Below are 26,306 nucleotides of genomic sequence, written 5' to 3'. Positions count from 1 at the left end.
TGATGTCGCCCCCAAGATTTCTCAACAGTAGGAAGAGGTAGGGAGGAGATGAAGGAGGTGGTAGTAGTAGGGTTTTATCCTATGATTTAGTCTCAACTCCTATTTATATAGAGCTTCTTTTAACTAACCCTTATGGATCCTTTTGTTTGGTATTAGTTCTCTATCCAATAATTATTGGCTTAATAAATATTTGATCCTCGTCCAATAACCATCCTAAGTTCTATTAGGTCTTTTCCAAGAATCCATTAAAACAAGGATTTATCGGATATCTCATATTCGATTCTCTATTTATCGCATTGTCCATAATATGCATGTGACCATCTAGGCCCAAAATCGAGCTAGCCGTGAAATGCATATGTCATAACTCTTTCTGACTTAGTGAATAATTATCTTTATAATAATTTACTCAACTCATTAACGATAAACATACTAGGCCGCTATGTCATAGTCCCCAAACGATACATGGGGATCTAATACATTGAACTCATTCCCTAATAAGCATCTACACTATACCCCTAGTTTTCCCATAGAGGCAACTATAAGACCAGCTACTTCCCTCATTTGGACGGGTATGTAGCACATCGATATGTCCAATTATGTCGATGTCTCTCTCGAGTAACCTATACCCTAGAACATTTAGCGATATATGTTTATTGGTAAATTAGTCTCACTATTATGATCTCATCATGATCCAATTCTCATTATGATCTCATCAAGACTGTATAGCACGTCACACGTGTCATCACTCATGTGATTAGCTTATAAGGCACATGCAACTAGCAATCTCCAACTTAACCTAAAGTCAATCACCTACGTGTCTGATCCCCATTAGACCTTTATGATGCTAAAAAATATCATAAGACGATGACTTGGTTAATGGATCTACAATGTTATCTTTGGATGGAACTCTTTCCACTACTACATCACTACGGGCTATGATCTTTTTGGTCAAATAGAATCTCCTCAGAACATGCTTGGACTTCTGAGGAGATCTGGGTTCTTTCACTTGAACAATCATCCCGTTGTTGTCACATATAAGGGAATCAGCAATCAGCTCCTCGCTACTCGACATGACTCCTAGATCTGCAATGAACTTCTTCATCCAAACTCCCTCCTTTATTGCTTCTGTCGCAGCAATGTACTCTGCCTAAGTAGTCGAGTCACTAGTAGTGTCTTGTTTGAAACTTTTCCAGCTTACTACTCCTTCATTTTTTGTGAAAACATACCCTAAGTTTAACTTGCCATCGTCAATATCGAATTAAAAAGTCGAGTCTATATAGCCCTCAACCTTATGACTACCTCCTTTATATACCAATAAAAGATCTTTGGTCCTTCTTACGTACTTAAGGATGCACTTTACTACTTTTCAGTGTTCCAAACCTGGATTCCTCTGATACTTGCTCGTAACACTTAGAGCATGCGTTATATCAGGTCTGGTACATAACATAATATACATGATAGATCTTATTATAGAAGCATAGGGTATCCTATCTATATCTATCTTTTCTACAAGAGTCTTTGGGACAAACTAACTTTACTATCAAAGTGGTGTAGTCGAGAAATGCCCCCTCCCCTTTGATGCTGACCTCTTATATAAGGTCCACGATGAGACAAGGTCCATCTCGACTAAACCCTTGAACCCCGAGGAGGCTAGAGCCCACCCCAATTCAACTCGAGATCCATCTCGGATGCTCAATCGTCACCTCAAAATCATCTTCGGCGAAACTTTCCTCAACTCCAACCCCCTTGTTCAAATCATGTCAATTCAATCGACGACATTAACAGCAATATTTTGACCCTTCTTCTAACGTCAAAATATTTTAAATTAAATTATTTATACATATAGATCAATTATAATTAAAAAATAAATATTATTAAAAAAACATAATTATCATAAAAAAAAATATATTATAGCTGCTAATTAATTGCATGGTTTGGTTCGACCCGTCTTTACCAGCCGACTAAACTTGTTCTATCTGTGCCCTAGCTAGTATTGCTGGAACTCGACCAAGCCGCCGACGATCGGTGACCGGCGACAGAGATCCTTAGGCTGGTGCTACTTGGAACGCCATGTCCGAGACCAGTAGATTCCGGAGTTTGGAAGGCGGTCATGGAGCTCTCAAGGGTATCAGTTATTCGATCTGTTTCCCACATCAATTTATTGTCTTTGTTCCCAAAATTTTGCACACGTTGTTTTCCTTTCTTTGGATGTGTATCCATCTTAATCGTATGATCAATCGAAATGTAGCCCTAGATGGTTTACTTGCAGTAAGATTTACATGGATAGGCAAACTATATGAATTGTTAGCTCTCAGGCTTCTAAGGAAATGCACTGGGTTTAACTGAAAGCATCAGGTCTTTCTGGTAGATTTGCACCGTTTGTACATTGATGTTCATGGTAATGCTATGTATGCGCTAGAAGATGTAGGCAACCACTCATGTTATGAGAACACCATGCTCTGTCATTTCTTTTGGTCTGTTTACTTAGGATCATACCAGTCGAAATGGTAACATCCAATCATTAGGAAGTGGATATTGTGGAATATCGGTGAGGAGATATGAAATTATACAATTTGGATAAGGCTGTGAATGTTCATGGTAATGCTATGTATGCCCTAGAAGATGTAGGCAAAGGGAAAACAGAGTTAGCTTCATTGCTGAAAGTTTCTGTAGGACCAACAGAAACTGTGTGAAGAAGATCAAGCTTATCACGAGGAGCACACGAGAACAAGAAGGTCATTCAGAGCATATGAAATAAAATGGGTGGTGATTGCTGCAAAAATACGTGCTTGTAAAATCATTCTAGATCGTCTGATTTAATGTTTATAGGTTTCACGTTGGAGTTTATATGCTCCTTTGGAGTGATATTCACATCACTAGGATCCAAACTTTAGTTTAGGTGCCAAACAGAACTAATTTTCTGTGAACTCAGGAGTTATATGCCAAAAAGATCTTCATACGAGCAACAATAGGCTCTTTGTTGGCTGATGATAATTACATCATGGTGACTGATGCTTCCATACCAGAATAGATATGATATTTGCAGCCATACTATTTTGCAACTCTTGTTCACCAATAAAAGTTATTATATGTAAAATATTTTGATGATATTGGTTTTGTGCTTAAGTGCACCTGATCTTCATAGAATCTTTACTCGTTTACATATTCCTCAGTCAAGCTCCTAATTTTACCACCGTTGTTACATTCAGATTAGTCTCTGCATCCAATATTACACATAGTTAAATCCACCAGCAACCATCTACAGTGCTGACTCAAATAACTGAGAGATAGGCTTGTTCTTGTTCTTCTTGTTGGTGTAGAGTTGCATCTTTTGCCGACATTCAAAAGCAGTACCAAAATTTTTAGGTTACTGGAAGCCTCAGATGTTAATGTGTTTTTTATCCTTTAGGAGCCCAAACTGCTTGGGATATGCTTTCAGAGGAGCAAATGCAGAAACATATTACCACAGGTTGCGAGGAACTTGATGCCATACTCGGAGGTGGAATACATTGCAAAGAAGTTACTGAAGTTGGTAAGTTTCAGTGTCTGTGGCATATCATAATAAGTTTGTACATTAGTAAGGAACAATGTGATAATTAGTACAGATACTTATTAACCTGAACCTTGTCACGATACGGCAACGTCAGGGAAGGTCTTTGCATCCTGTTGTTAGACTTTGATTTTATCTATGGTCGTTGATGCATTGTAAATGCATTTACACCTCACATAAAGCCTATTTTCCATGTTGCTTCGATGGTTGGCTTTAACTTTCAGCTAGATTACTAGTGTTGCAGCCATTGTTTGTGAAGTTGTCATTGACTTGAATAGTTTTCAGGAGGAGTTCCAGGAATTGGTAAAACACAACTCGGGTATGTCTATCCCTTCCAATTAAGAATAGTATTAAAAGGATCTGAAGTAGCAACTGAAGCTTATACCAAACCCTACAGGATTCAACTGGCAGTTAATGTCCAAATTCCAGTCGAATGTGGCGGCCTTGGTGGGAAGGCAATTTATATAGGTATGGCCGTATATACCTAAAATGCCTCTTGCCCTGAGTTTATTCATGTTTCACAGTGTCCTTTGTTTAAAAAAATTAGGATGAACATAATTCCTGTATGGTAACAGATACAGAAGGCAGTTTCATGGTTGAACGTGCTCACCAAATTGCTGAAGGATGCATTAGTGATCTGTTGGATAACACTGCACATCGGCTGAAGGACTTTCCAGCTTGCCCAGAGATATTGCAGCCCAACAGCTTCCTAGCTAATATCTTTTACTTCCGCATCTGCAGTTATACCGAGCAAATTGCGACCATAAATTACTTGGAGAAGTTTCTCGAAGAACAGAAAGATGTAAACCAAAAATTATCCTTCTCGAAACACATAATTTCTTAAAACCTTCACCTGCTACTGGCTATAAAATGCTTTTTCACAGACCCTACACTGCCTGGTCGAAAGATGCTTTATTTTATCATACTAGAAATAAGCAGACACTAGTAAGTTATAGTTGATGCAATAGGAAGGCCATCATTTAAAACTTTATCTATCTTAATGAGCTACAGTCATGATTGCAGACTAAGTAGAAGAAACAATATCGTACCTTGAATGTAAACTAGCTAGCTCCCAGTCAACGCTCATACTGTCAAAATCCTTCTTTCAAATCTCACATCCACACTTATCTTATTGTTTCTTTATAAACGCCTCACTGCCTATGCGACCAACTTCCGTAAACAAATATTTTGTATAAGCTTATTTGAAATCATAAGCTAACTTTGTGAATCATCTGCATTCCTTTTGCATCTATGCTTTAAAATGTTTTAGATTGTTTTGACAACCACTTTGTATTTGTTAAATGGTTTGTGGCTTGATGTTGTCAGTCATTGTATTCCACAGGTGAAGATAATTGTTGTTGATAGCATCACTTTTCATTTTCGCCAAGATTTTGATGACTTGGCTCTAAGAACTAGAGTCCTTGGCGGGATGTCATTGAAACTGATGAGATTCGCAAAAAAATATAGCTTGGCTGTAAGTAATTATTCTCTCTTCCCAGTTTGAGAAAAAATTATACTTTTTACAGTAATGTTTGCAGTCATATAAGTAAATTTGTTACCAGTGCAACTCTAAGGATATATGATTTTGATCTGGATATCCGTTCCATGGTAATAAAAATTGACGTAATTGAAGTGATAAATCCAGGGACCCAGTGGCAGGGGCATTATCCATGATCTTTCAGACTGAAACTGCTGGTATTATATTCTATATCGACATCGTGTTCCCTATATAACTCATGTAATCTCTCGTTGGGGTTTGTTCAGCACCCTTAGTCAATTCAGTTATTAAGTTTCAACTAAAGATGTTGCCATTTACTACGTATTTCGGTGATAGCAATAACACAATTCATATGCCATTTTTTTTCCCTGAAAATGCCTCAGTATCCATTCCTTAGCTTTCATGAAAATCTGACATCGTTGTTTCTTTTTCTTGTGCAGGTTGTTTTACTGAATCAAGTAACGACGAAGTTTGTGGAGGGTTCATTTCACCTAACTCTTGCCCTTGGTGAGCTTTTATTTGCATTGGCTTCCACCCCACTTTGACCATTTTCTAGTACTTACAAGATTTCTATTCTCATAGTTCTTACCATATTCATGTTATTAGATGAAATCCGTTGTTTCCATGAGAAATGGTAGACGTGAAGTTGGTCTATGAGGCATGATGTTTGCCTAGTATGATCAGTTAGTACGATTAAAGTCCCACCACTGCTTGGTAAAAGTCAACTACTAAAGAGAATACCAGGGTTATCTTTTGATGGCCAATAAATTAAATGTGATTTTTCTGGATGTTTAAGAAGATTTGCCTGTATGTTTTCCCCATGATGTTATTCATGTGTACAAAGGCTCTCTTTCATGGATTTTTGCTTGTACTGTGCAGGTGATACTTGGTCTCATGCATGCACAAACCGTATCATTTTGTACTGGAACGGGAACGAACGACATGCCTACATCGATAAGTCCCCATCGCTTCGATCTGCCACCGCACCCTTCTTGATCACAGGCAAAGGTATACGAAATGCTACTTCCCATTGTAAACGTGTTAGGATGATGTGAAAGCAAACTTGGCAGTTCATTTGATACGAAGGTGAATGTGATGCTTATATTTAAGTTTTGCAACAGTGTATGAAGTAACAAGAGTAATCTAACAGTGATAGTAGCTTCAACTCCGAATCGGAGTAATTAGAACAAGCCTCGCTTGATAGAACGAGGGCTGAGGCTAGGACAGTCCGCTGGCGTCGAGGGTTCCACTGCTGTTGGACTCCGATGACCAAGGCCGTTGCTGTTCCTGCCGCCGGACTGTCTCGAGTTATGTGGTCGTTTCGTCGAACAATTTTGCTGCGAATTGATGCAGTCCACGAATCGCTTTCTGCGTGACTTGGGCATGCTTCTTACCAGTCTATTAAATTGCGCGTTCATGTTTCCTGCAGCTGCGGGCTTCCTGGCTCCCTTGGTGGCCTTGAACTCCATCTTGTACAGCGGAAGCAAATCGTCGTCTTCATCGTCTTCTGTAAGAGGCACAGAATGCACACGTATAAGCAAGCAGAGAAGACAACCAGTATCGCGTGGGTTATAAGCAAAGAACCGCACCCGGTGGCTCATCATCAGACTCGTAACCGTGCCATTGGTTGAATGTCCTCGGGGGAGTTCTTGCATGGCACGCTTGCCTCTTGGCAACGCGAGAACCATCAGGTACCGGGCTGAGAGGAGACGCATTGTTGCATGGACCGGCATCCTCGTTTCTCTCAGGGGTTCCTCTTGAACTGCTGCAAGCATTCGCAGAACCCGAAGACGAAGCACTGTATCTTTCTGCGTGTTCCAAAACAGATGCTGGGGAAGTACCAGTTGCGGCCTGCACATCGAGTGCCTTCTCTTCCTCCATGAAGTTTGAGAACCAGCATGATGAGCCTCGCCTTACGTAGAAGAAAACATAAGCCTGTTGCTCTAACGCATCGATTTCAGAAACACTGACCACCTGGAAGATAACATCATCAAAGAGTCATCAGAGGCACAACAATCATGAATGCCGAGAGAGGTAGATGAGTAAGTTCTTCGACCGTGCCTGCGAGTCATCGATCTGATGCCATGTACTTGGAGAGGAACGGATGTAGCAGAAGTAATGGCCAGAAAGTGCGGAACCAACGTGTACCAGAACAGCATAAAGATCGTATTTTGACTGGACCTGCGCATATGGTGCAAGAATCAATGAGCACTTGATGTGGATGCAATTGGCGAGGAATAGGAGGAACACAAACCTCCTTTGCAGGGCAGCTGAGGCATGGATTCAGGTCCAGTTCCAATGGGTACTCCACAAAATCGTCGATCTTGTTGGAGTAGCTCCCATCATTCTTGAACCTCTTGAGATGGAGAGCGAGAACTTGCGGTGCTTGGTCTAGCTTAAGCTGTTTCTCCATGGACACCTGAGCCTTGCAGCCGTCACAGGTGAATCTGACTTCAGGATCATCAATTCTCTCCAACTTGGTGAAAGATTCCAGAGCGTCTCCGACACTGCGCACGTTTTCGATCTCCAAGCTGAGATCGAGCAGTGGCTCAAATGTGTCCGAACAGTGACCGCAACTGCAACACCGCAGCTGAGACAATGAAAACACATCACGTTCATACGATGAAGAAGTAGAACCAAGAAACGCAACTCTGCTTCAACAGGGGATCGTAGAATTTACCTGGCTCCTAAGACGGCCGCCAAACACCTGCTTAACAATGCTGTCTTCCTCCAACGAAGCCGGACGATCATCGGCGGTGCGTCCGAGACAGCGAGCATGCATGTTATCCAGAAAGGAGTGGAGAAACTCATGTGCATCTTCTTGCTGGCCCAACCGGAAATGAGGTGATATTTCTGGTGTTTGCTTGGTTAAGGATTCCAAGTTGCAGTATGTTCTTCTTCCCTTTAATTCACGCTAGCATACATATGAACGACAAAACCATGATTTCCATGAAAAAGATGAACAAAGCTACAAGATCGTAAGAGTCAATTTTGCATCATTCTAAGCTCCAAAGTTTTGATTGCAAAGCATCAAGCATTCCGAGATCATAGGCTTGTGTTAGTGACCTGTGATAGCATAATCTATGGATTGCCTGCGAAAGTGATATTATAGGCGAGTAAGAAGGATACTGCTCAAATTCTGAGCCAGATATGTTGGGGAGACGACGAGCCGTGATAAGAACAAACACCCATTGATGTGTGCTTTCAAGGCGCAGAAGGAACAGAACCCTGCATCATCACCTGCAAGCCGTGTGCTCTTCTTAGCGGTAGGAAATAGATAAGAGAACCCAAATAACACGCAAAACCGAGAGCCCATGAACTCAAAGACCGGCCACGATCTCGTACCATGATGGGAAGCGGAGTGGTCCGTCTTGCGGATCATCTGCACCAGAGGCACCGTGTGGGTGAGGCACTGGAGAACCGCATTGAGAAAGCACGTGTTCCCCAAGTTCACGAGAGCAGCACCCTGCTCGCCGATCAGGGACGACCAACAGATTCCCGTCAGAACCACATCCAATAAGAAACATTTAATCCAAGAATCGATTGCGAGATGGATCACGGGCGAGGAATCCTTACCACGACTCGGGGCTGGCCGATCATGGGCGGCGGCGGCGGCGAAAAGTACGAACTTGGAGCGCTGACCGAATTGGGAGCCTTCAGAAGGGCGAAAGCGAGTAATTCAGCATCGATTCGAGAGAAATTGAGAGCGTAAGCCAAGAACCCTAGAAAACAAGGAGAATTGCACGTACCATGATCTAGCAGGCGACGGGAGGACGGCGGTCGGCTTCAATGCAACGATGGGGCACCGATGTATGGAAGATTGAGATAGAGTCCGGCTCGGATTAGGGACTCGAAGAGGTTGCGATTTGATGGCATAAGAAGGGATTTAGGGAGGATGGAGGGAAACTGCGGTGCTTCGAAAAGGGAGGCGGCGGCACAGCCAAAATTTGGAAGACGCGGCCTCCCTACTTCCTTATGGGTCGATAAGCTTATCCCCGTTCGATCCCTACCCACATGCTCACCTTATCATCCATTCGCCATAAATGTGGGTCCCACCTTTTCGTGGCCCCTTCGTGCGCGCACGAGGTAAAAAGCAATTGTGTAGGTTCAGAAGCACACACCAATCAGCTGCGTTTGAAACGTACTTATATTGGCAATACACATTTGGACTAAAAAGTTCGAGTGAATCATGGAATGATGGAATACAATTGTGTGCACGAATCAGGAATTTAGAATGTGCACTGATGAGGTCAATTTTGGTCGAAATAATTTCTGAAATGTAAAGAACATGAACTCGAGATGGATGGATTATGATGTTCGAGTACAGTGGATGACATTAGTCGATACCATCTTTTAATCGTAATCATATTTGTTAAAGAAATATTTTCGGTTTCTAAAATAGAAGACACCATTAAGGCTAGTCATTATTCGTTTCTTATAGGCATAAAAAGCTCATATGCAATTTTGTACGAGTCCAATAAATCAAAATGAAGATATATAAATATATATATATATATATATATATATATATATTTTAGTTAAAAAATAAATAAGTTTTGTAATTATCTATTTAAAGAGGGAATGTTTTCTTTACATGTCACGCTGATATTGTATATCCATCATGCGTATTGTAATTTCTACGAGTTGACATATATGTTTGATTCTACGTGACTCTCGATGGATGGGATGTAATGATCGTATCATTTGGTCCACATTATGCTCGGAGGTAATGGTTTGTTAATCAAATACCATATTATTTATTTGGTGATCTCGATCATTGTTACCTATGTTATAAATCATTAAGTGATATTTTGATTACTTTCTTATCATTATGAATGTGTTAAGCGGATGGGGACACTTGGATTGAATTGAGCACATTAAATGCTTTTTTGTTTAAGCTAAACACATGGCACATCTATGAGATACTATGATTATATTGGATGCATCGGATGTCTTCGTTTTTTGCACATATAATGCTCAAAGTATGTTATGTATGTATGGAGTGTTCCATATGTTTTTTTTATATTGGGAAAATGTATTAGGTGCAAAGAAAAATGCTTTCGGACATGTCAAGCGCTTATAATACTTTATATTATATCAAATATTTTAGATATCTTCTTGTCTCGAGCGGATGTATTATGCGTAGAGTGAAATACTTTGGACGATCTATTGAGTGCTTTAGATTTTTTTTATCCTGAGTAAATACATCATATATGAAAGGGTTTTGTATATTTCATATGCCTTTTATCTTAGACAAATATATCGCATACGAAGGGAGTACTTTGAAATCTATCGAGCATTTCTAATTTTTCTTTTATATCTTTTTCGATAAACTCATCTTGATTCCTATCTTCGATTTTACTATAACTATCTCAAAGGATATCTGCGCTTGTAATTCAGTATAAATATGAAGAAAAACACTCTAGTATTGATCCTTGTCCTTCACCTTGACAAGTTTATCCTTGACAATACTTGTCAAATTTGATTTTAAATTATTAACTATTTTATGATGGATGTAAAATCATTCAATAATATTTCTCCTAATCATTTCAATCATAAAAATAATAGACAAGCCGAATATTCGTTAGTAATAAATTTATACTTTCTGATGTATGAATTTTTGTTTCTCAATTTCAAACATGAAACTTTATCTATGATTTTCTCTCAACATTTGTATATATTCATTAGACTTATATATAGTAGGGGATTTAGCAATAACATAAAATAGCTTTACAGTATCTTTACCTCACACATTGCTCATAAGATTTTTAGATGTATGAATCATACAATACCCATGATATGCTATAAGAAGATCTCTTTTATAACTAAAGAATTCTTGGGCTTTGATCACTAATAATAGTCAAATTTTTGTATCTCATAAAATATATTATCAATTGATACAAGAACCATTCCCATAAATCCCTACACTCAGATCTCCATCATAGCAAATGTAATTAAAAATAATTTATTATAACTATAAATAATTATAGCTATCATCAAACTATCGGGCTATTTGCTTGATAGATGTGCAATATCGATATAAAAAATAGGTCGCATATATAATCTGAAACTTCTAAGATAAACTTTGAAAGGCTAAAATATTTTTAAAAAATAATTTTAAGATGAAACTATCATTTCGATATGAGTCTCATAATCGTATGGTTTTAACTCCCTTAAAAATAAAATTATATCAGTATATGATTAGTCAAAATCATCATAAGCGTAATCTCCCATGTTTTAAATATTAGCAATAATTATCTTTGGAGTATAATCAACATTTGTCATAACTTAATTTTTGATTTAATCGTTAATAATATAACTATCATATTCCTTATGATCTCTATTCAATCATGATAAATTATAATAATACTCTTTATGAAACTTAATAACTTGAAGTTATCAATTCTACGAGCTACTATCATCTATTGGCAATTGAAAACTTTACAATTTGCTTTTATCTTATAACTTCCATTTGCAACATATTTAGATGTGTTGAAACTTCTAAGATAAACTCTGAAAGCCTAAAATATTTTTTGAAAATAATTTTCAGATGAAACTATCATTTCGACATAGTCTCATAGTCATATAGTTTGAACTCCCTTATAGTGATTAGTCAAAATCACTATAAACCTCATTAAGTGTAATCTCTCATACAAGGCCTTCTTATAAGGAATAATACCTCTAAATATTTTTTAAATATTAGCAATAATCATTTTTGGATTATACTCAACATTTTTCATAATGTAATCTTTAATTTAATATTCTATAAAAGAACTATTATATTCCTTATGATCTCCATTCAATCATGACAAATTACAATAATGCTCTTTATGAAACTTGATAATTTAGAAGTTATCAATTCTACTACGAGCTACTATCATCCATTGGCAATTAAAAACTTTACATTTTGCTTTTATCTTATAACTTCTAGTTGCAACATATTTAATATTAAAATTTCTTCGAATGATATAGTCCTTTAAAGCCTTTTGAAATTCAACCCTATCTTGAAAAATATATGGAAAGATATTATTTGGGTTACGTATATAAAAAAATATAACAAATAATTTTAATTCTATTTTTTTGTTATTTAAAAAATATAACAAAAGGAACTTATGTATTTAACAACACATCATCCTCTTAGCTAAAACCATATTTAGTAAGTATTTATTCAATATTATCATACATATCCTCATTTGAAATAACATCTAATATATCATAAATATTATGCTTTAAGTCATCTTAAACCTCTTCTTATAATCTTTCTTCAACTAATTCATTTTTGAAGATATCATCACTATTATCATCTTCCTAATAATAAAATGAATCATTCGATTCTATAAAAAAAATCACAAAACTAAAGTTATTTGGTAAATGATTTTTATCCAAACTTGACGTCTCATCTATCAATATCATCGAGAACTAAAAATACTTTATCGAGAATAGGATCCTCTGTTAGGATCGGAGCGGCACTAAGAGGGGGGGGTGAATTAGTGCAGCGGATTAAAACGTTGGTTTCGACAAATCTTTCGTACGATAAAAATCGGAATCGGAAGTGCTTAACTTGAAAGCGTATTCGCAAAGTTGTGCAGCAAATGTAATGAGGAAATAAAGCAAGTAAGAAGGTTTGCAATAATGTAAATAGCAGTAATGAAATGCATACCAGAGATTACGCCGTTTTTAAAGTGGTTCGGTCAAGTGACCTACATCCACTTGCGAGGCCCCTCTTCGATGAGGCTCCCACCTTCCACTAGCAAATCTCTTGAAAGGGAAGGGTGAATACCCCTCTTACAACTTTTTACAAGCGGTTCACTCTCTTACATATTTTCAGCAAGAAAGAAGGAGGTGAACACTAGCAAATTTAAAACAAGACTAGCTAAGACTTTTCTAAGGCCTTTCTCTCAAATAATTGCTGCTCAAAAAGTTGTAATCTTAGCTGAGATCTGAGGGGTATTTATAGGCCTCAAGAGAATTCAAATTTGGGCTCCAAAATTTGAATTCTCTTTGGGTTCCCGATGCTGGCGGTGCCACTGCCTGTCACTGTCAGACATTGGCAGTGCCAGGCGGTGCCACCGCCCAGCTCTCGGGTGCTGGGCGGTGCAACCACCCAGTCTGGCGGTGCCATCGCCAGACCCTTCGGTTCACTTGTTGGGCTTCAAATTTAGCCCAAACCAAGTCTAATTTTGGGCCTAGTTGGCCCTTAACCAGGATATAGGATTATCTCTTAATCCTAATCCTAATTACAAGTGAACTACATAACACAAAAACATCCTAAACAAGTTTTCAACCGCGAACATCGAGTCTTGTTCCGGCGAGCTTTCCGACGAACTTCTTCGGACGGACTCCCAGCAAGCTCCCGAACTTGTGATGACTTTAACGAGTAGCCGAGCCTTCTCGGTGATCTCCGTGAACCTCCGACGATCTCTTCGGCGAACTTCCGAAAATTCCGACAGGTTCCCGATTTCTTCTCTGATGGTTCCGGCAGCATCTCCGACGATTCTTCGGACTCTTAAACGTCCATCGAACTTGACTCCGGTATACTTGCTTTGTGTTTTCTGGTTATCGTAGTTAATCCTACACACTTAACTCAATAATATGGATTAGATCAATTAACCCATCAATTGATTTTATCATCAAAATCTGAGATTCAACAATCTCCCCCTTTTTGATGATGACAATCAATTGATGACGGAGTTAAACATAACTCCCCCTATCTATATGCCATATTATGAGAAGATGAAAACACTTGAATTTAATCCATTGAATTCAAGTATAAACCGATAAGTTCTAACCGTAGAACTTATCGTTATTCTCATTAAGCAATAGTAAATACAAAACTTCGATGAAAATCATTTTCAAGTCGAATGATAAGAGACAATTTTTACTACGACAAGAGATAAAGATTTCAACATGAATTTTATGATATACATGTTAGACATGCTTTCAATATGATCAATCGATCTTGCGATATTATCAAAGAATTTGCAAGGCATATAAGACATTCATATCACACAAGCTTTTACAATTCATATAAGTCATGCTATCAAAATGGTACAAGTCATCACTTTTCTCCCCCTTTATCATCAACAAAAAGGGAACGAGACTTAAGCACATAATTTGTGATTCAAAGATTTTATCATTGATCATACATCATTCATCCATATTATCATTAACCATACAAAGATTTTATCATTCAAAATTAAGTATGCTAAAATATTTACGCAGAGTTCATCTTAAAGGAAAATTCAGCATTCATCCATATTATCAAATCTCTTCTTTCTATAAATAACAAAAATTGTAGATGTACAAGGAATAGATTGGGATAAGAAAAAAGTTTCAAGTAGTAACTCCAATAAGTCAAGATCATAATTCGAATACAAATCCATTCAAATTCAATTCGTCAACTTGAAACTCATAATCAAGCCATCAAAATCAATTTCGAGATTCAAAATATCATAAAATCATTAATCTTGATCAGATGGGAGCGGTGTTTGACTCAAGATAGGATAAGATAATTTAATATGTCATTTAGAATCGAAAGAGAAGGATCAGATTCACCGAGGAACGGAGAGAGAATGAAAAACTTTACGAAAAATCCATTCAAACAAGTTTATTCTTAGGGATAATTTAACATACATAATTCCCTTCTAATGAATTCAAATTAGTCTTTATTCAAAGCTTTTGTAAATATATCTGCTAATTGATTCTTTGTGTCAATGAATTCTAGAACAATATCATTGTTAAGGACATGATCGCGTATGAAATGATGCCTAATGTCGATGTGCTTAGTTCTAGAGTGCTGAATTGGATTTTTAGTAAGACATATGGCACTAGTATTATCACATTTTATGGGAATATTTTTAAAGTGAATTTCATAGTCCTCTAATATATTTTTCATCCAAACAACTTGTGCACAGCATGCACTTGCAGCAATGTATTCGGCTTCTACCGTAGATAGTGCAACTGAATTTTGTTTCTTGGAAGTCCAAGAAACAAGTGCATGTCTTAAAAATTGGCATGTTCCGGATGTACTTTTTCTATCTATCCTGCATCCGCCAAAATCGACATCTATATAAGCTATTAAATCAAATTTTTCAAATTTTGGATACCACAATCCTAAATTTGGAGTTCCTTTAAGATACCTAAATATTCTTTTAACACTTTTAAGATGAGATAATTTAAGATTTTATTGAAACCTAGCGCAAAGTCCTACACTAAATATAATATCTGGTCTAGTCGCGGTGAGGTAGAGTAGACTACCTATCATTCCCCTATATGTTTTTTGATCGAAATTTTTACTATTTTCATCATAATCTAACTTAGTTGAAGTACTCATAAGGGTGTTTATTGCTTTTGAATTATCCATGTTAAATCGTTTTAACAATTCTAATGTATATTTAGATTGGTTAAGAAATATACCATCACTAAGTTATTTGATTTGTAATCCTAAAAAGAAAGTTAATTCACCCATTAAACTCATTTCAAATTCATGACTCATACATTTGGCAAATGATTCACATAGTGATTCATCCGAAGAGCCAAAAATAATATCGTCAACATAAATTTGCACAATAAGAAAATTATTTTCAAAATGTTTAATAAACAATGTAGTATCAACCTTGCCTTTGGTAAAATTATTTAAAATAAGAAAGGAATTAAGCCTTTCATACCAAGCTCTAGGAGCTTGTTTCAAGCCATAGAGAGCCTTAATCAATTTGAATACATGATTAGGAAGAAAAGAATTTTCAAATCCGGGAGGTTGTTCGACATATACTTCTTCGGAAATAAAACCATTCAAGAAACACTTTTGACATCCATTTGAAATAGTTTAAAATTATTACTACTAGCATAGGCAAGGAGCATCCTTATGGCTTCTAATCGAGCCACGGGAGTGAAGGTTTCTTCGTAATCGATACCTTCTTCTTGGTTGAAACCTTTGGCCACTAATCTAGTCTTATTTCTAACCACGATACCATTTTCGTCTTGCTTGTTTCTAAAGACTCATTTAGTACCAATGACTAAATGGTCACTAGGTCTAGGAACAAGCTTCCATACCTTATTCCTCTCAAATTGATTCAATTCCTCTTGCATTGCGATAACCCAAAAATCATCTTTTATGGCATCGTCAATGCATTTAGGTTCGATTTGAGAAAGAAAGGCGACGTTAGCACAAAAATTCTTGAAAGAGGAATGAGTTTAAACCCCTTTTGATGTATCTCCTATTATTAGCTCCTTTGGATGAGCATCTATATACTTCCATTCCTTAGGTAAGGAAATTTCGGAAGAAGGTGCATCCAAGTTGCTATTTTGAGGAGGGGGTTCATTTAAATTCAAATTATCAAAACCAAGATCATCATCAAAATAATTTTTCTTTAAATTAAAAATTTCATTAAAAACTACATGAATAAACTCTTCTATTACTAAGGTTCTTTTGTTAAAAACCCGAAAAGCCTTAGAAATGGAAGAGTAACCAAGAAAGATGCCTTCATCGGATTTAGCATCAAATTTTCCTAAGGCATCCCTTTCATTCAAAATAAGGCATTTACAATCGAAAACTTTAAAATAGGAAATATTTGGTTTTTTGTTATTCCATAATTCATGGGGAGTTTTTGATAAGGATGGTCTTATTAGGACTCTATTCATGATGTAGCAAGCCGTATTTACGGCTTCGGCCCAAAAATACTTAGGTAAACTATGTTCATTTAACATAGTTCTTGCCATTTCTTGTAGGTTTTTATTTTTTCTTTCAACTACTCCATTTTGTTAGGGATTCCTTGGAGTGGAGAAGTTGTGATTGTATCCATTAACCTCACAAAAATTTTGAAAGTCACGGTTTTGAAATTCGCCTCCGTGATCACTCCGAATTGATGAAATCATGAAACCTTTTTCGTTTTGAGTGAGTTTACAAAATTTAGAGAAACACTTGAAGCAATCACTTTTGTGAGCTAAGAAATAGGTCCAAGTGTATCTAGTATAGTCATCCACAATTACAAATGCATATTTGCTTCCCCCTAGACTTGTCGTGTCAATTGGTCCAAATAAGTCCAAATGAATCAATTGTAATGGTCTAGTGGTGCTAATTTGAGTTTTTGGTTTGAAACTAGTTTTTATTTGTTTACCTAGTTGACATGCATCGCATACTTTGTCCTTAATAAACTTTATATTTGGAATTCCTCGCACTAAATCTCTAGATGAGATCTTAGATATTAGTTTCATGCTTGCATGGCCTAGTCTCCTATGCCAAAGCCAAGCATCATCATTTAAAGCGGAGAAGCACATTTCATTACTTAGTTCATCAAGGTTGATGGTGTAGACATTATTTTGTTTTAATGCAATCATAGTTATGTTATGGTTTGGTTTTTCAATAATACACACATTTGATTCAAATATAACGATATAACCTTTATCGCATAATTGACTAACACTCAAGAGATTATGTTTTAATCCATCAACTAGTAAGACATCATCAATAGAAAATTTTAATTTGTTACTTATGGATCCCTTGCCAATGATTTTGCCTTGGTTGTTGTCTCCGAAGGTGACGTACCCTTCTTCTTTGCTAGTGAGCATAGAGAAATGAGATGAATCTCCAGTCATATATCTTGAGCATCCATTATCTAGATACCATCTCTTGCTCCTAGCTTGTGATGGTGTATGTTTCTACAAGAATGGATTATTTTTAGGTACCCATTTTCTTTTGGGTGCCTTAAAAACTTATTCATCATATTGCATAGAATTGATCATGGTTCCTTTAGGAACCCAAATTAGTTTGTTCGGACTAATTTTCTTGAATGGACATTTATAAGTTTTATGTCCATATTTGCAACAAAAGTTGCAATTGCTTTGGTGCCGAACATGTAAGACGGGGCCTTTAATGAAGGTGGTTGGATTTTGGTGAGGACTTCTCACAAATCCGATTCCACTTCTTTTAGGAACGTGACCCTTATTTGTAAGGATCATGTTCAAAGATTTGCTACCAACCTCGAATTTCTTAAGGTGTCCTTAAGTAGCAAGTTCTCCTTTTGGAGAGATTCTAGATCATGACATTTTATACATGGAGCTAAACTATCATGATATTCGGTTTTTAATTTATCGATACCACAAGTGAGACTATCATGCCTCTTTTTTAGTAATTTATATTTTCTACTAATTATCTTACATTCATTAAATAACTCATGGAAAGCATTTAACAATTCATGATAAGGTAAATCTGCATCAATTAAATCTGTTACCTCTTCTCCGATGGCCATTAGGGCATAATGAGCAACTTGCTCGGTGTTGGACTCCTCTTCTTCGGACGCACTTGAATCATCCCATGTTGCCTTGAGCGCCTTCTTCTTTGATGTTTTCTTTTTGGCTTGAGGACAATCGTTCTTATAGTGTCCCGGTTTTTTTCATTCATAGCAAATCACTTGGTCCTTCTTTTGTTCGAATTTATTTTTGTATTATTTTTAAATTTATTCTTTCTTAAATATTTTTTAAAATTTTGAGTCAAAAGTGCAATGTCATTGTCACTGTCATCATCACTTGATGTTCCTTTCAAGTGGTCTTCTTGTGATTTGAGTGTCATATCCTTCCTGTTCTTTGGAAGGGGGTTCTCGAGCTCGTCATGAGCTTTACATGTCATTTCGTAGGTCATTAGAGACCCAATGAGTTCTTCAAGAGGGAATGTTTTAAGGTCTTTGGCCTCTTGAATGGCCGTAACTTTTGGATCCCAACTTTTAGGGAGGGATCTTAAGATTTTAGTTACTAGTTCAAAGTTAGTAAAATCTTTACCAAGAGCTTTAAGTCCATTGATGACATCCGTAAATCGGGTGTACATGTCTCCGATGGACTCACTTGGTTTCATTCGGAAAAGTTCATAAGAGTGCACAAGGATGTTGATTTTGGACTCTTTCACTCGGCTAGTACCTTCATGAGTGACCTCAAGAGTTCTCCAAATATCAAAAGCCGAATCACAAATTGAAACACGATTAAATTCATTTTTATCTAGTGCACAAAACAATGCATTCATAGCCTTTGCATTTAAAGCAAAAACCTTCTTCTCCGATTCATTCCATTCGCTCATCGGAAGAGAAGATTTTTGAAATCCGTTTTCAACAATAGTCCAAAGCTCGAAATCCATAGAAATGAGGAAGATTCTCATCCGAGTCTTCCAATAAGTATAATCCGACCCATTAAACAAGGGTGGACGTGTGATAGAATGACCCTCATGCATGCTGGAGTAAGCCATCTCTCTTGGGTATTAAACCAAATATGAGAGTGAGCCTAGCTCTGATACCAATTGTTAGGATCGGAGCGGCACTAAGAGGGGGGGTGAATTAGTGCAGCGGATTAAAACGTTGGTTTCGACAAATCTTTCGTACGATAAAAATCGGAATCAAAAGTGCTTAACTTGAAAGTGTATTCGCAAAGTTGAGCAGCAAATGTAATGAGGAAATAAAGCAAGTAAGAAGGTTTGCAGTAATGTAAATAGCAGAAATGAAATGTAAACCAGAGATTACGTTGTTTTTAAAGTGGTTCGGTCAAGTGACCTACATCCACTTGCGAGGCCTCTCTTCGATGAGGCTCCCACCTTCCACTAGCAAATCTCTTGAAAGGGAAGGGTGAATACCCCTCTTACAATTTTTTACAAGCGGTTCACTCTCTTACAGATTTTCAGCAAGAAAGAAGGAGGTGAACACTAGCAAATTGAAAACAAGACTAGCTAAGACTTTTCTAAGGTCTTTCTCTCAAACAATTGCTGCTCAAAAAGTTGTAATCTCAGCTGAGATTTGAGGGGTATTTATAGGCCTCAAGAGGATTCAAATTTGGGCTCCAAAATTTGAATTCTCTTTGGGTTCCCGATGCTGGCGGTGCCACCGCCTGTCACTGTCAGACATTGATAGTGCTGGGCGATGCCACCGCCCAGCCCAAGCGGTGCCACCGCCAGACTCTTCGGTTCACTTGTTGGGCTTCAAATTTAGCCCAAACCAAGTCTAATTTTGAGCTTAGTTGGCCCCTAACTAGGATATAGGATTATCTCTTAATCCTAATCCTAATTACAAGTGAACTACATAACACAAAAACATCCTAAACAAGTTTTCAACCGCGAACGTCGAGTCTTGTTCCGGCGAGCTTTCCGACGAACTTCTTCGGACGGACTCCCAGCAAGCTCCCGAACTTGTGATGACTTTAACGAGTAGCTGAGCCTTCTCGGTGATCTCCGTGAACCTCCGACAATCTCTTCGGCGAACTTCCGAAAATTTCGACAGGTTCCCGATTTCTTCTCGGATGGTTCCGGCAGCATCTCCAACGATTCTTCGGACTCTTAAACGTTCATCGAACTTGACTCCGGTATACTTGCTTTGTGTTTTCTGGTTATCGTAGTTAATCCTGCACACTTAACTCAATAATATGGATTAGATCAATTAACCCATCAATTGATTTTATCATCAAAATCCGAGATTCAACATCCTCCAAATCATTAAAATTAAAAATTATATTTTAAATCAATGAACTAAAGTAATAATAAAATGTGTTATAACATATTGGCTTCCATGAAAGTATAGTATAAAATAGATATGTTATTTTTTCGTCTTGATTCAAGAAGAAAGAAAAAGAAAAAAAAAACTTGGAGATAAAGGTAGGTCTCCTTAACAGAGTTAAAATATTAACCAACAGTGAACCATCTTAACCTGAGCAGAACCTCAAAACCTTACTAAACCAATGATCCAAAAGCCATTGTTTTAGACCAAAAAAAACAATAGCTTAGCTATCCTGGGATAAATTAGTAAAATATCTCATCCAGGGATATTGTTTGAGTATTTTTCAAAGTAGAAACGCTTAGCAAAAAAAAAAGGTTAAAGTTATGGATTTTTTTTAAAAAAAATCACTCATATTTTTTAGTATAATTTTTTTTTTACTATTATTTATCGATTCATCATGAAAAATATGATCAAGAGTTTCTAGGATATCGAGCGAAGGTTGTCGATGAAAGTATAAATGAACGACTTAACTCATTTTAAATCAAATATTTGATGATATCAAGTGGTGACATGGGGTGTGAGATATCGACCTCAACAATCTAAAATACTTTCCAATATCATTTACTTAATTATAAAACACAGCAAATGCAAAAGACCTTTCAGATTCCAACATGCTAATGAGTCCACAAATCGTTCTCATCCACATACTTGTTATCCTGTCCCTTTGACTTTGTCAACTTGTGCTTTCTCTCTTCTTTTTTTTTCTTTAGAAAATAGAAAAAAAAAAGGAAAACATGAACACATCCCCACCACACATCACCTCCTTTCTCTTTGGCCGTGGAGAGCACGCAGCAGTCTATTCGCAAAGACATCAATATATGCAATTATCGAGATATCGTACATGATATAGAAGCCTGCAGTGCGACCCCCCTCGCCATCTGATCGACATCAGACGGACTTGGGTTGATCGGAGCACGAAACTACATGTGTAAAGTAGGGAAGCTTTAGTATCTGCTAATCAATCAATCGTTGTCTACAAAATGTTCCAACGGTGAATACCAACTGGTAATATTGATACTAATGCCGAGTTGATGATAACGGAGGGAGATCTCCGTTGTTTCTCTTTTGAGATTCTCACCTGCGCCGTAACGGCAACCGCTCCTGCATCACCTTCGTCGCCGACTTCCAGTGCCGGAAAACCCTCATCGGGCTCGGGAAATGCCACCATCGGCCTCCCTTTGCCTTCCCCTCCTTCTCCCTGCCGCCGGCTGGAGCCTCCGATCCATCAGCCGCCACCGACCTCGACCTGTACAGCTCCGCCTCCGAGGATTCCTTCCTCCTCGCTTCCCTCAAGAACGGCCAGAACGGCGCCCACCCTTTGCGGCCCTGCCGAGCCCGCGGCAGCGGGGCCACGCTGTCCACGTCGCGGACGGCCGCCGATCTCGACCTTGGCAGCGGGAACCCGACCGATCGAGACCGCCGGAAGGCCGGCTCGCTATCCACGAGAATCGACACGAGCCCCACCGCCCCGACAGCGGCCCCGGAGTCGAGAAGCTCGGAGGAGGAGAGCGAGGAGGAAGAGGCCGAGGAGGACGGGGAGGGGAAGCAGCCGCAGGGTCGGACGTTGGCGCAGTCTGGGCAGAGGCGAAGGAGGCGATCATGGAGGCAAGCGGGGCATACGCCGTAGGAGGTCTGCACCGGGTGCTTCCAGCACTTCCACCCGGCTTCGGCCTCCCGACCCACCACCTTCTCCTCCTCCTCCTCCTCCTCCACTCCCCAACGCGGAACCACCTCCTCCGCCATCGACCACCAAATCACTGATCACCTCTCGTCCCCCTCCGCCTCTTGCCCTCCTCTCTCCCTTCCCTCGAGTCGTAGTTTTGGAGACGGCGAGGCATTTGCTGTCGTTTTGACGGCTATTCATAGAGGTTGGAGAGGAGTTTCCCGTAATCATCACGAAAATTATCTGATAATTACGACAACACCACTGATCCGTATCATGGGCCGTTCGTTTCGCCCAGGCGCCATCAGCCATCCATCTTCGACGCCGTACGTTGAGATTCGTACTTTCTGGGATCTGCGGTGGCGATGCGTGGGAGTGCGGCGTGGACTGGATTTACACCCAATACTTCCCCAATCCGATGATGATGATGATTTGACCGCCAGTTGACGTGATTCGATGTACGGTCGGATCTGTTCATGTCGCGGATGGCAGTAGCATCGCCTGTGGAAACGCGATGGACGCGTTCCTCGAACTGTGGGTAGAGTCCACCACACACAGCTGCCAACCTAACCCCAGCGGGAACGTCAACTCCTCTCTCTCTCTCTCTCCCCCCTATCGTCGCCCACCACACGGTGCTTCCAACCTGACCTCAACGGGAACGTCAACTCCTCTCTACCTCTCGACTGTATCGTCGTCTGTTCACGTACCCTTTTGTTTGAGATGTTAGCATGTCAAAAAAGTCATCGTTGTCCATCTCCACAAAGCATTTATGATGGTGGCACTATCATGGTGGTTTGCGACAGTATTAAAAGAACTCGACATTGACAACACCCACATACAAACGGCATCTTTGTCAAGGTTTAGAGTATGTTAATCTTTTAATATTCTTAGAAGGAGATTTGGTCAGCTCTCATGTTAGTACAAAAATACAGAAAACGGATGAACTTAGTTCTTTTTCCAACCATTTAGTCAAACCCACCACCCTTTTGGACTTATGTCACAGATTAGTGCTCGAGTCAAAGAGATACATACTCCAAGATGTTTGAATCAGTAAAATCATGATGTGTGCTTCGAAAGGGAAGGTTGCCGCATTTGACAGTTCAGTCAAAAGTATGATCAAGGGAATGAGTTCTGGATAAACATTCTAATAAGGTTAATAAACAGGAGCTGTTACCACTACTGTTGCATGCAAATGGAGCCCGGCATCCCATATGACACGAACATGCATGATTTTGCCTAATCTTTGCAAGGCATACAATGTGATAACTTTATGCTCTTTAGGTTCACCCCCATCCTATCATTGAAGTTTGGCTGGTGAGATCCAAGGAGACCTGCTATTTGATGCACATGGATAGCATATGATGCAATGGTGGTCATAAACGTGAGGTCCCAAGGGGAAAGAAGGCAGGTGATGAGATCGTCCGAAAGCAGCGAAGCTTTGTGGCACATTAATGTCATGTCGACAATCTCGAGTGTTCTCTCTCTCTCTCTCTCTCTGTGTGGTTTTCCCATCTTTGATGCGCTGCATGGAACAAACGGGAAAATCTAAGGCGAGAAGATTTGACATGACATAACGATGATCTGCTCATCATGATCCGAGAACCTGTCTATGCAGCAGCGGAGCAGCTCAGTACTGAGATCACGTGGACATGGAACGGCTGCATTATACATGCATCAGAAGAAGAAGGCGCTGCTCCAGCAGAAACAGTAGGGTTCGTGCAACCTGTGGTGTGAGATGATGAGAGCCACAGAAGACGATGGCGTCGTCGTTATTGCAGCTGCTGCTACGCGAGAACGATGGGTGGGCCCTGAGCTTGTGAAGACGGTCGGTGCACGCTACCTAAAAGTCAACGTGATACGACGACCACATCGCCATGTCGACAACCAGGCGGCCAACACGGAAGAACAAGAGAAGCCATCGAGCTCATGGAATCGACCACAACTCACCGTGCAAGCAAACTACGCATTCCTCTTTAGTTACCACCCCCTTCAATATCTACACTCACATATCACGTTACTAAACTGCAATGCAACTACAACCTTTTCCTATCTATTATACACACACAACCTCTGTAATGGGCCTAACACCAGCTATATATCACTACCATACATGTGCTTCCTAGGAACCATGAATTGGTGTCTGTGTGAGAGAGAGAGAGAGGTGATACTGTTTCGATCGAGCCTACTATGGTGACAAATATATGATGATGATACTACTTCATGGTATCTAATAGTGATGTGGGACTGGGCTTAGAACCCCAGTAGGAGGGTTCCGAAGGGGGCTCTGTGGGGGACGCCTTTCCTTCTCTTAGCGGTGCGGAAGCTGGCGGCGGTCGGCGGCGGCGTCGATGGTGTGAAGCTGTGTGTCACGTTTCTCCTCTCGTTACCGGGGCTGCTGCTTCTCAAGTAAGACTCCTCCGAGTCTGATTCGACCGTTGACTTCTTCTTGTTCTTCGTCTTTTTCTTCTTGCGGCAGTCGGAGGAAGTACCGGTGATCTGAAACGGGCATTTCATCGAACAATTGGTTACAGAAAGAGAGAGGACATGAAGGTTCGGTGGAAAGACTGGGTTTTGGAGAGAGACTGAGAGTGCAGACCTTGCAGCCGAGGGAGCAGAAGCGGAAGGAGTCGAGGAGGCTCCGATTGCAGACTTCGCAGGTGTTGGTGACGCCCTTGCCGGGCCTCGGCTGTGGGCGCTTGTTGAGGAAGACGACACGGGCACTGTTGATGATGTACGTCTGCACGCCGGTGATGTCCAGTACCTTCTGGATCTCGGAAACTCTGATCACGTCGTGGTAGGAAGACCTCCGTATCTGCAATCGAGATCCCATCAGAAGAGCCAACTTTATGGTGGGGAGACACAGAGCCACTCCTATGGGAGGCCAAGGAAACGCAAAGCATGACTGAGAGAGACGCTTCAGAACAAACGGACCTGGATTGCGCGGTGGCCGCGGTGGTGGGCGAGGCAGAGGGAGCAGAGAGCGCCGTTCGTGCAGTCAAGGCAGAACATATTGCACTCGCTCTTGTGAGAGTCAGCGTGGTGCTCGCAATGGACGAAGAAGCTCGTCGACAGAAGCGGTCGCAGCCACCGCGGCCACCTACCCTTCTCCTCCGCCGTCCCTCCTCCGCCCTGTTCCATCCCCCATCATCATCATCAGACAGAGCAAAAAAAGCCACCAACTTCGAAGCCAGCAACAATCCTTTTGGGGAAACTCACCATGATTCGCCTGTTCTTGATATTTAGCTCTCTGAATGGTGATTCTTGATTGACCGCCACCTTGATCATCACAAAAATCCTTCCTTTCCTCTCTGCTTGCTTCCGCTGCTGGAATCAGAGAGATGATAGATAGCAGAAGTCTAAAGGACTCCGTTGACTCAGAGACAGAGATGGAGAGAGAGAGAGAGTAATGTGGGCTCGGATGAGGAGAGAGTCGTGTCGTTCTTATCCTTTCAGATGAGTCTCAATGCGTTGTTTTCGAGAAACACCTTTCTTCCTCCCTCTCCTTCCTCTCATCTCCGTCCATTCGTTTATTCTTTCTCCACTTATTTTTTCTAATTTATCTTTTTAATTATACACAAATCTTCTTTGATATCCACTTAAAATTAGATTGGAATTATACACAGATCTTTACTCAACTCGCTATCCTGCATCTGGATACGGGTGGAATCGAATCCACGACAGAGTGCGTGCCCACAATAATATCTGATTCCTTCCCCTTGGAAAGTGTGATGCAGACTGGTATGGCCATGGCGGGCATTTGCATGGATCGCCTCTCACGTCAGTGGAGACTGATCACATCATTACTGTGTCTTTCGCAGACATGTTCTTCCCCTTCTTTTCAAATCATACAAAGAACAAGGATCACAGATTCTTTTTATGTATGCATTCATTGGCATTGTAGCAACCAATGTCAACGCTCTGATGACAGCAAGCATATCCATTGGTGAACTACTCGATGAACAGCTTGAGCTCATTTCAGCTTGAGCATAGACACCAAAAGATGAAACGCAGATTGACTGCAGGTTTTTGACATGTCTTCGGAGAAGACATGGTAGGAGTGCCGCCTGGCTA

At 39.7% G+C, this 26,306-nt stretch overlaps 4 protein-coding genes and 1 long non-coding RNA gene across 7 annotated transcripts; 2 read left to right on the top strand and 3 right to left on the bottom strand.

The window, feature by feature from the left end:
- Positions 1-1,949: 1,949 nt before the first annotated feature.
- LOC135583454 (DNA repair protein RAD51 homolog 3-like) lies at positions 1,950-7,909 on the top strand. Of its 3 annotated transcripts, none has more exons than XM_065150684.1 (9): positions 1,950-2,125; positions 3,410-3,532; positions 3,836-3,869; positions 3,948-4,018; positions 4,126-4,352; positions 4,893-5,024; positions 5,489-5,555; positions 5,928-6,056; positions 6,478-7,909. In XM_065150684.1, the coding sequence occupies exons 1-9, from the start codon at positions 2,071-2,073 to the stop codon at positions 6,621-6,623; spliced, it is 984 nt and encodes a 327-aa protein (XP_065006756.1). In that variant the 5' UTR covers positions 1,950-2,070; the 3' UTR covers positions 6,624-7,909. The 3 variants fall into 3 exon arrangements, with proteins under 3 accessions (XP_065006756.1, XP_065006758.1, XP_065006757.1); XM_065150686.1 differs by lacking the exon at positions 6,478-7,909 and adding an exon at positions 6,170-6,308; XM_065150685.1 differs by lacking the exon at positions 6,478-7,909 and having other exon boundaries at positions 5,928-6,168.
- On the bottom strand, positions 6,793-8,976 carry LOC135639178 (ubiquitin carboxyl-terminal hydrolase 20-like). The gene is made up of 9 exons (XM_065152975.1): positions 8,798-8,976; positions 8,625-8,702; positions 8,394-8,514; positions 8,178-8,288; positions 7,729-7,901; positions 7,303-7,638; positions 7,110-7,229; positions 6,961-7,022; positions 6,793-6,856 (listed from the first exon to the last, which is right to left on the bottom strand). The coding sequence occupies exons 1-9, from the start codon at positions 8,798-8,800 to the stop codon at positions 6,793-6,795; spliced, it is 1,068 nt and encodes a 355-aa protein (XP_065009047.1). The 5' UTR covers positions 8,801-8,976.
- Positions 8,977-21,369: 12,393 nt separating this feature from the next.
- Positions 21,370-22,406, bottom strand: LOC135639045 (uncharacterized). Its single transcript, XM_065152761.1, has one exon. The coding sequence runs from the start codon at positions 22,313-22,315 to the stop codon at positions 21,647-21,649; it is 669 nt and encodes a 222-aa protein (XP_065008833.1). The 5' UTR covers positions 22,316-22,406; the 3' UTR covers positions 21,370-21,646.
- A 1,778-nt stretch (positions 22,407-24,184) lies between these two features.
- LOC135638051 (protein RGF1 INDUCIBLE TRANSCRIPTION FACTOR 1-like) lies at positions 24,185-25,590 on the bottom strand. The gene is made up of 4 exons (XM_065151002.1): positions 25,452-25,590; positions 25,167-25,364; positions 24,832-25,047; positions 24,185-24,731 (listed from the first exon to the last, which is right to left on the bottom strand). The coding sequence occupies exons 1-4, from the start codon at positions 25,518-25,520 to the stop codon at positions 24,486-24,488; spliced, it is 729 nt and encodes a 242-aa protein (XP_065007074.1). The 5' UTR covers positions 25,521-25,590; the 3' UTR covers positions 24,185-24,485.
- Positions 24,503-25,510, top strand: LOC135638052 (uncharacterized). The gene is made up of 2 exons (XR_010496483.1): positions 24,503-24,641; positions 24,767-25,510. It is a non-coding gene; the product is annotated as an uncharacterized LOC135638052 (long non-coding RNA).
- Positions 25,591-26,306: the final 716 nt, after the last annotated feature.

This window comes from Musa acuminata, chromosome BXJ3-5 (assembly GCF_036884655.1).
Source record: "Musa acuminata AAA Group cultivar baxijiao chromosome BXJ3-5, Cavendish_Baxijiao_AAA, whole genome shotgun sequence".
In the NCBI taxonomy this organism is placed as follows: Eukaryota; Viridiplantae; Streptophyta; class Magnoliopsida; order Zingiberales; family Musaceae; genus Musa; species Musa acuminata.
The sequence above is the reverse complement of the archived record's forward strand: the minus strand, read 5'-3'. Positions and strand labels throughout refer to the sequence as shown.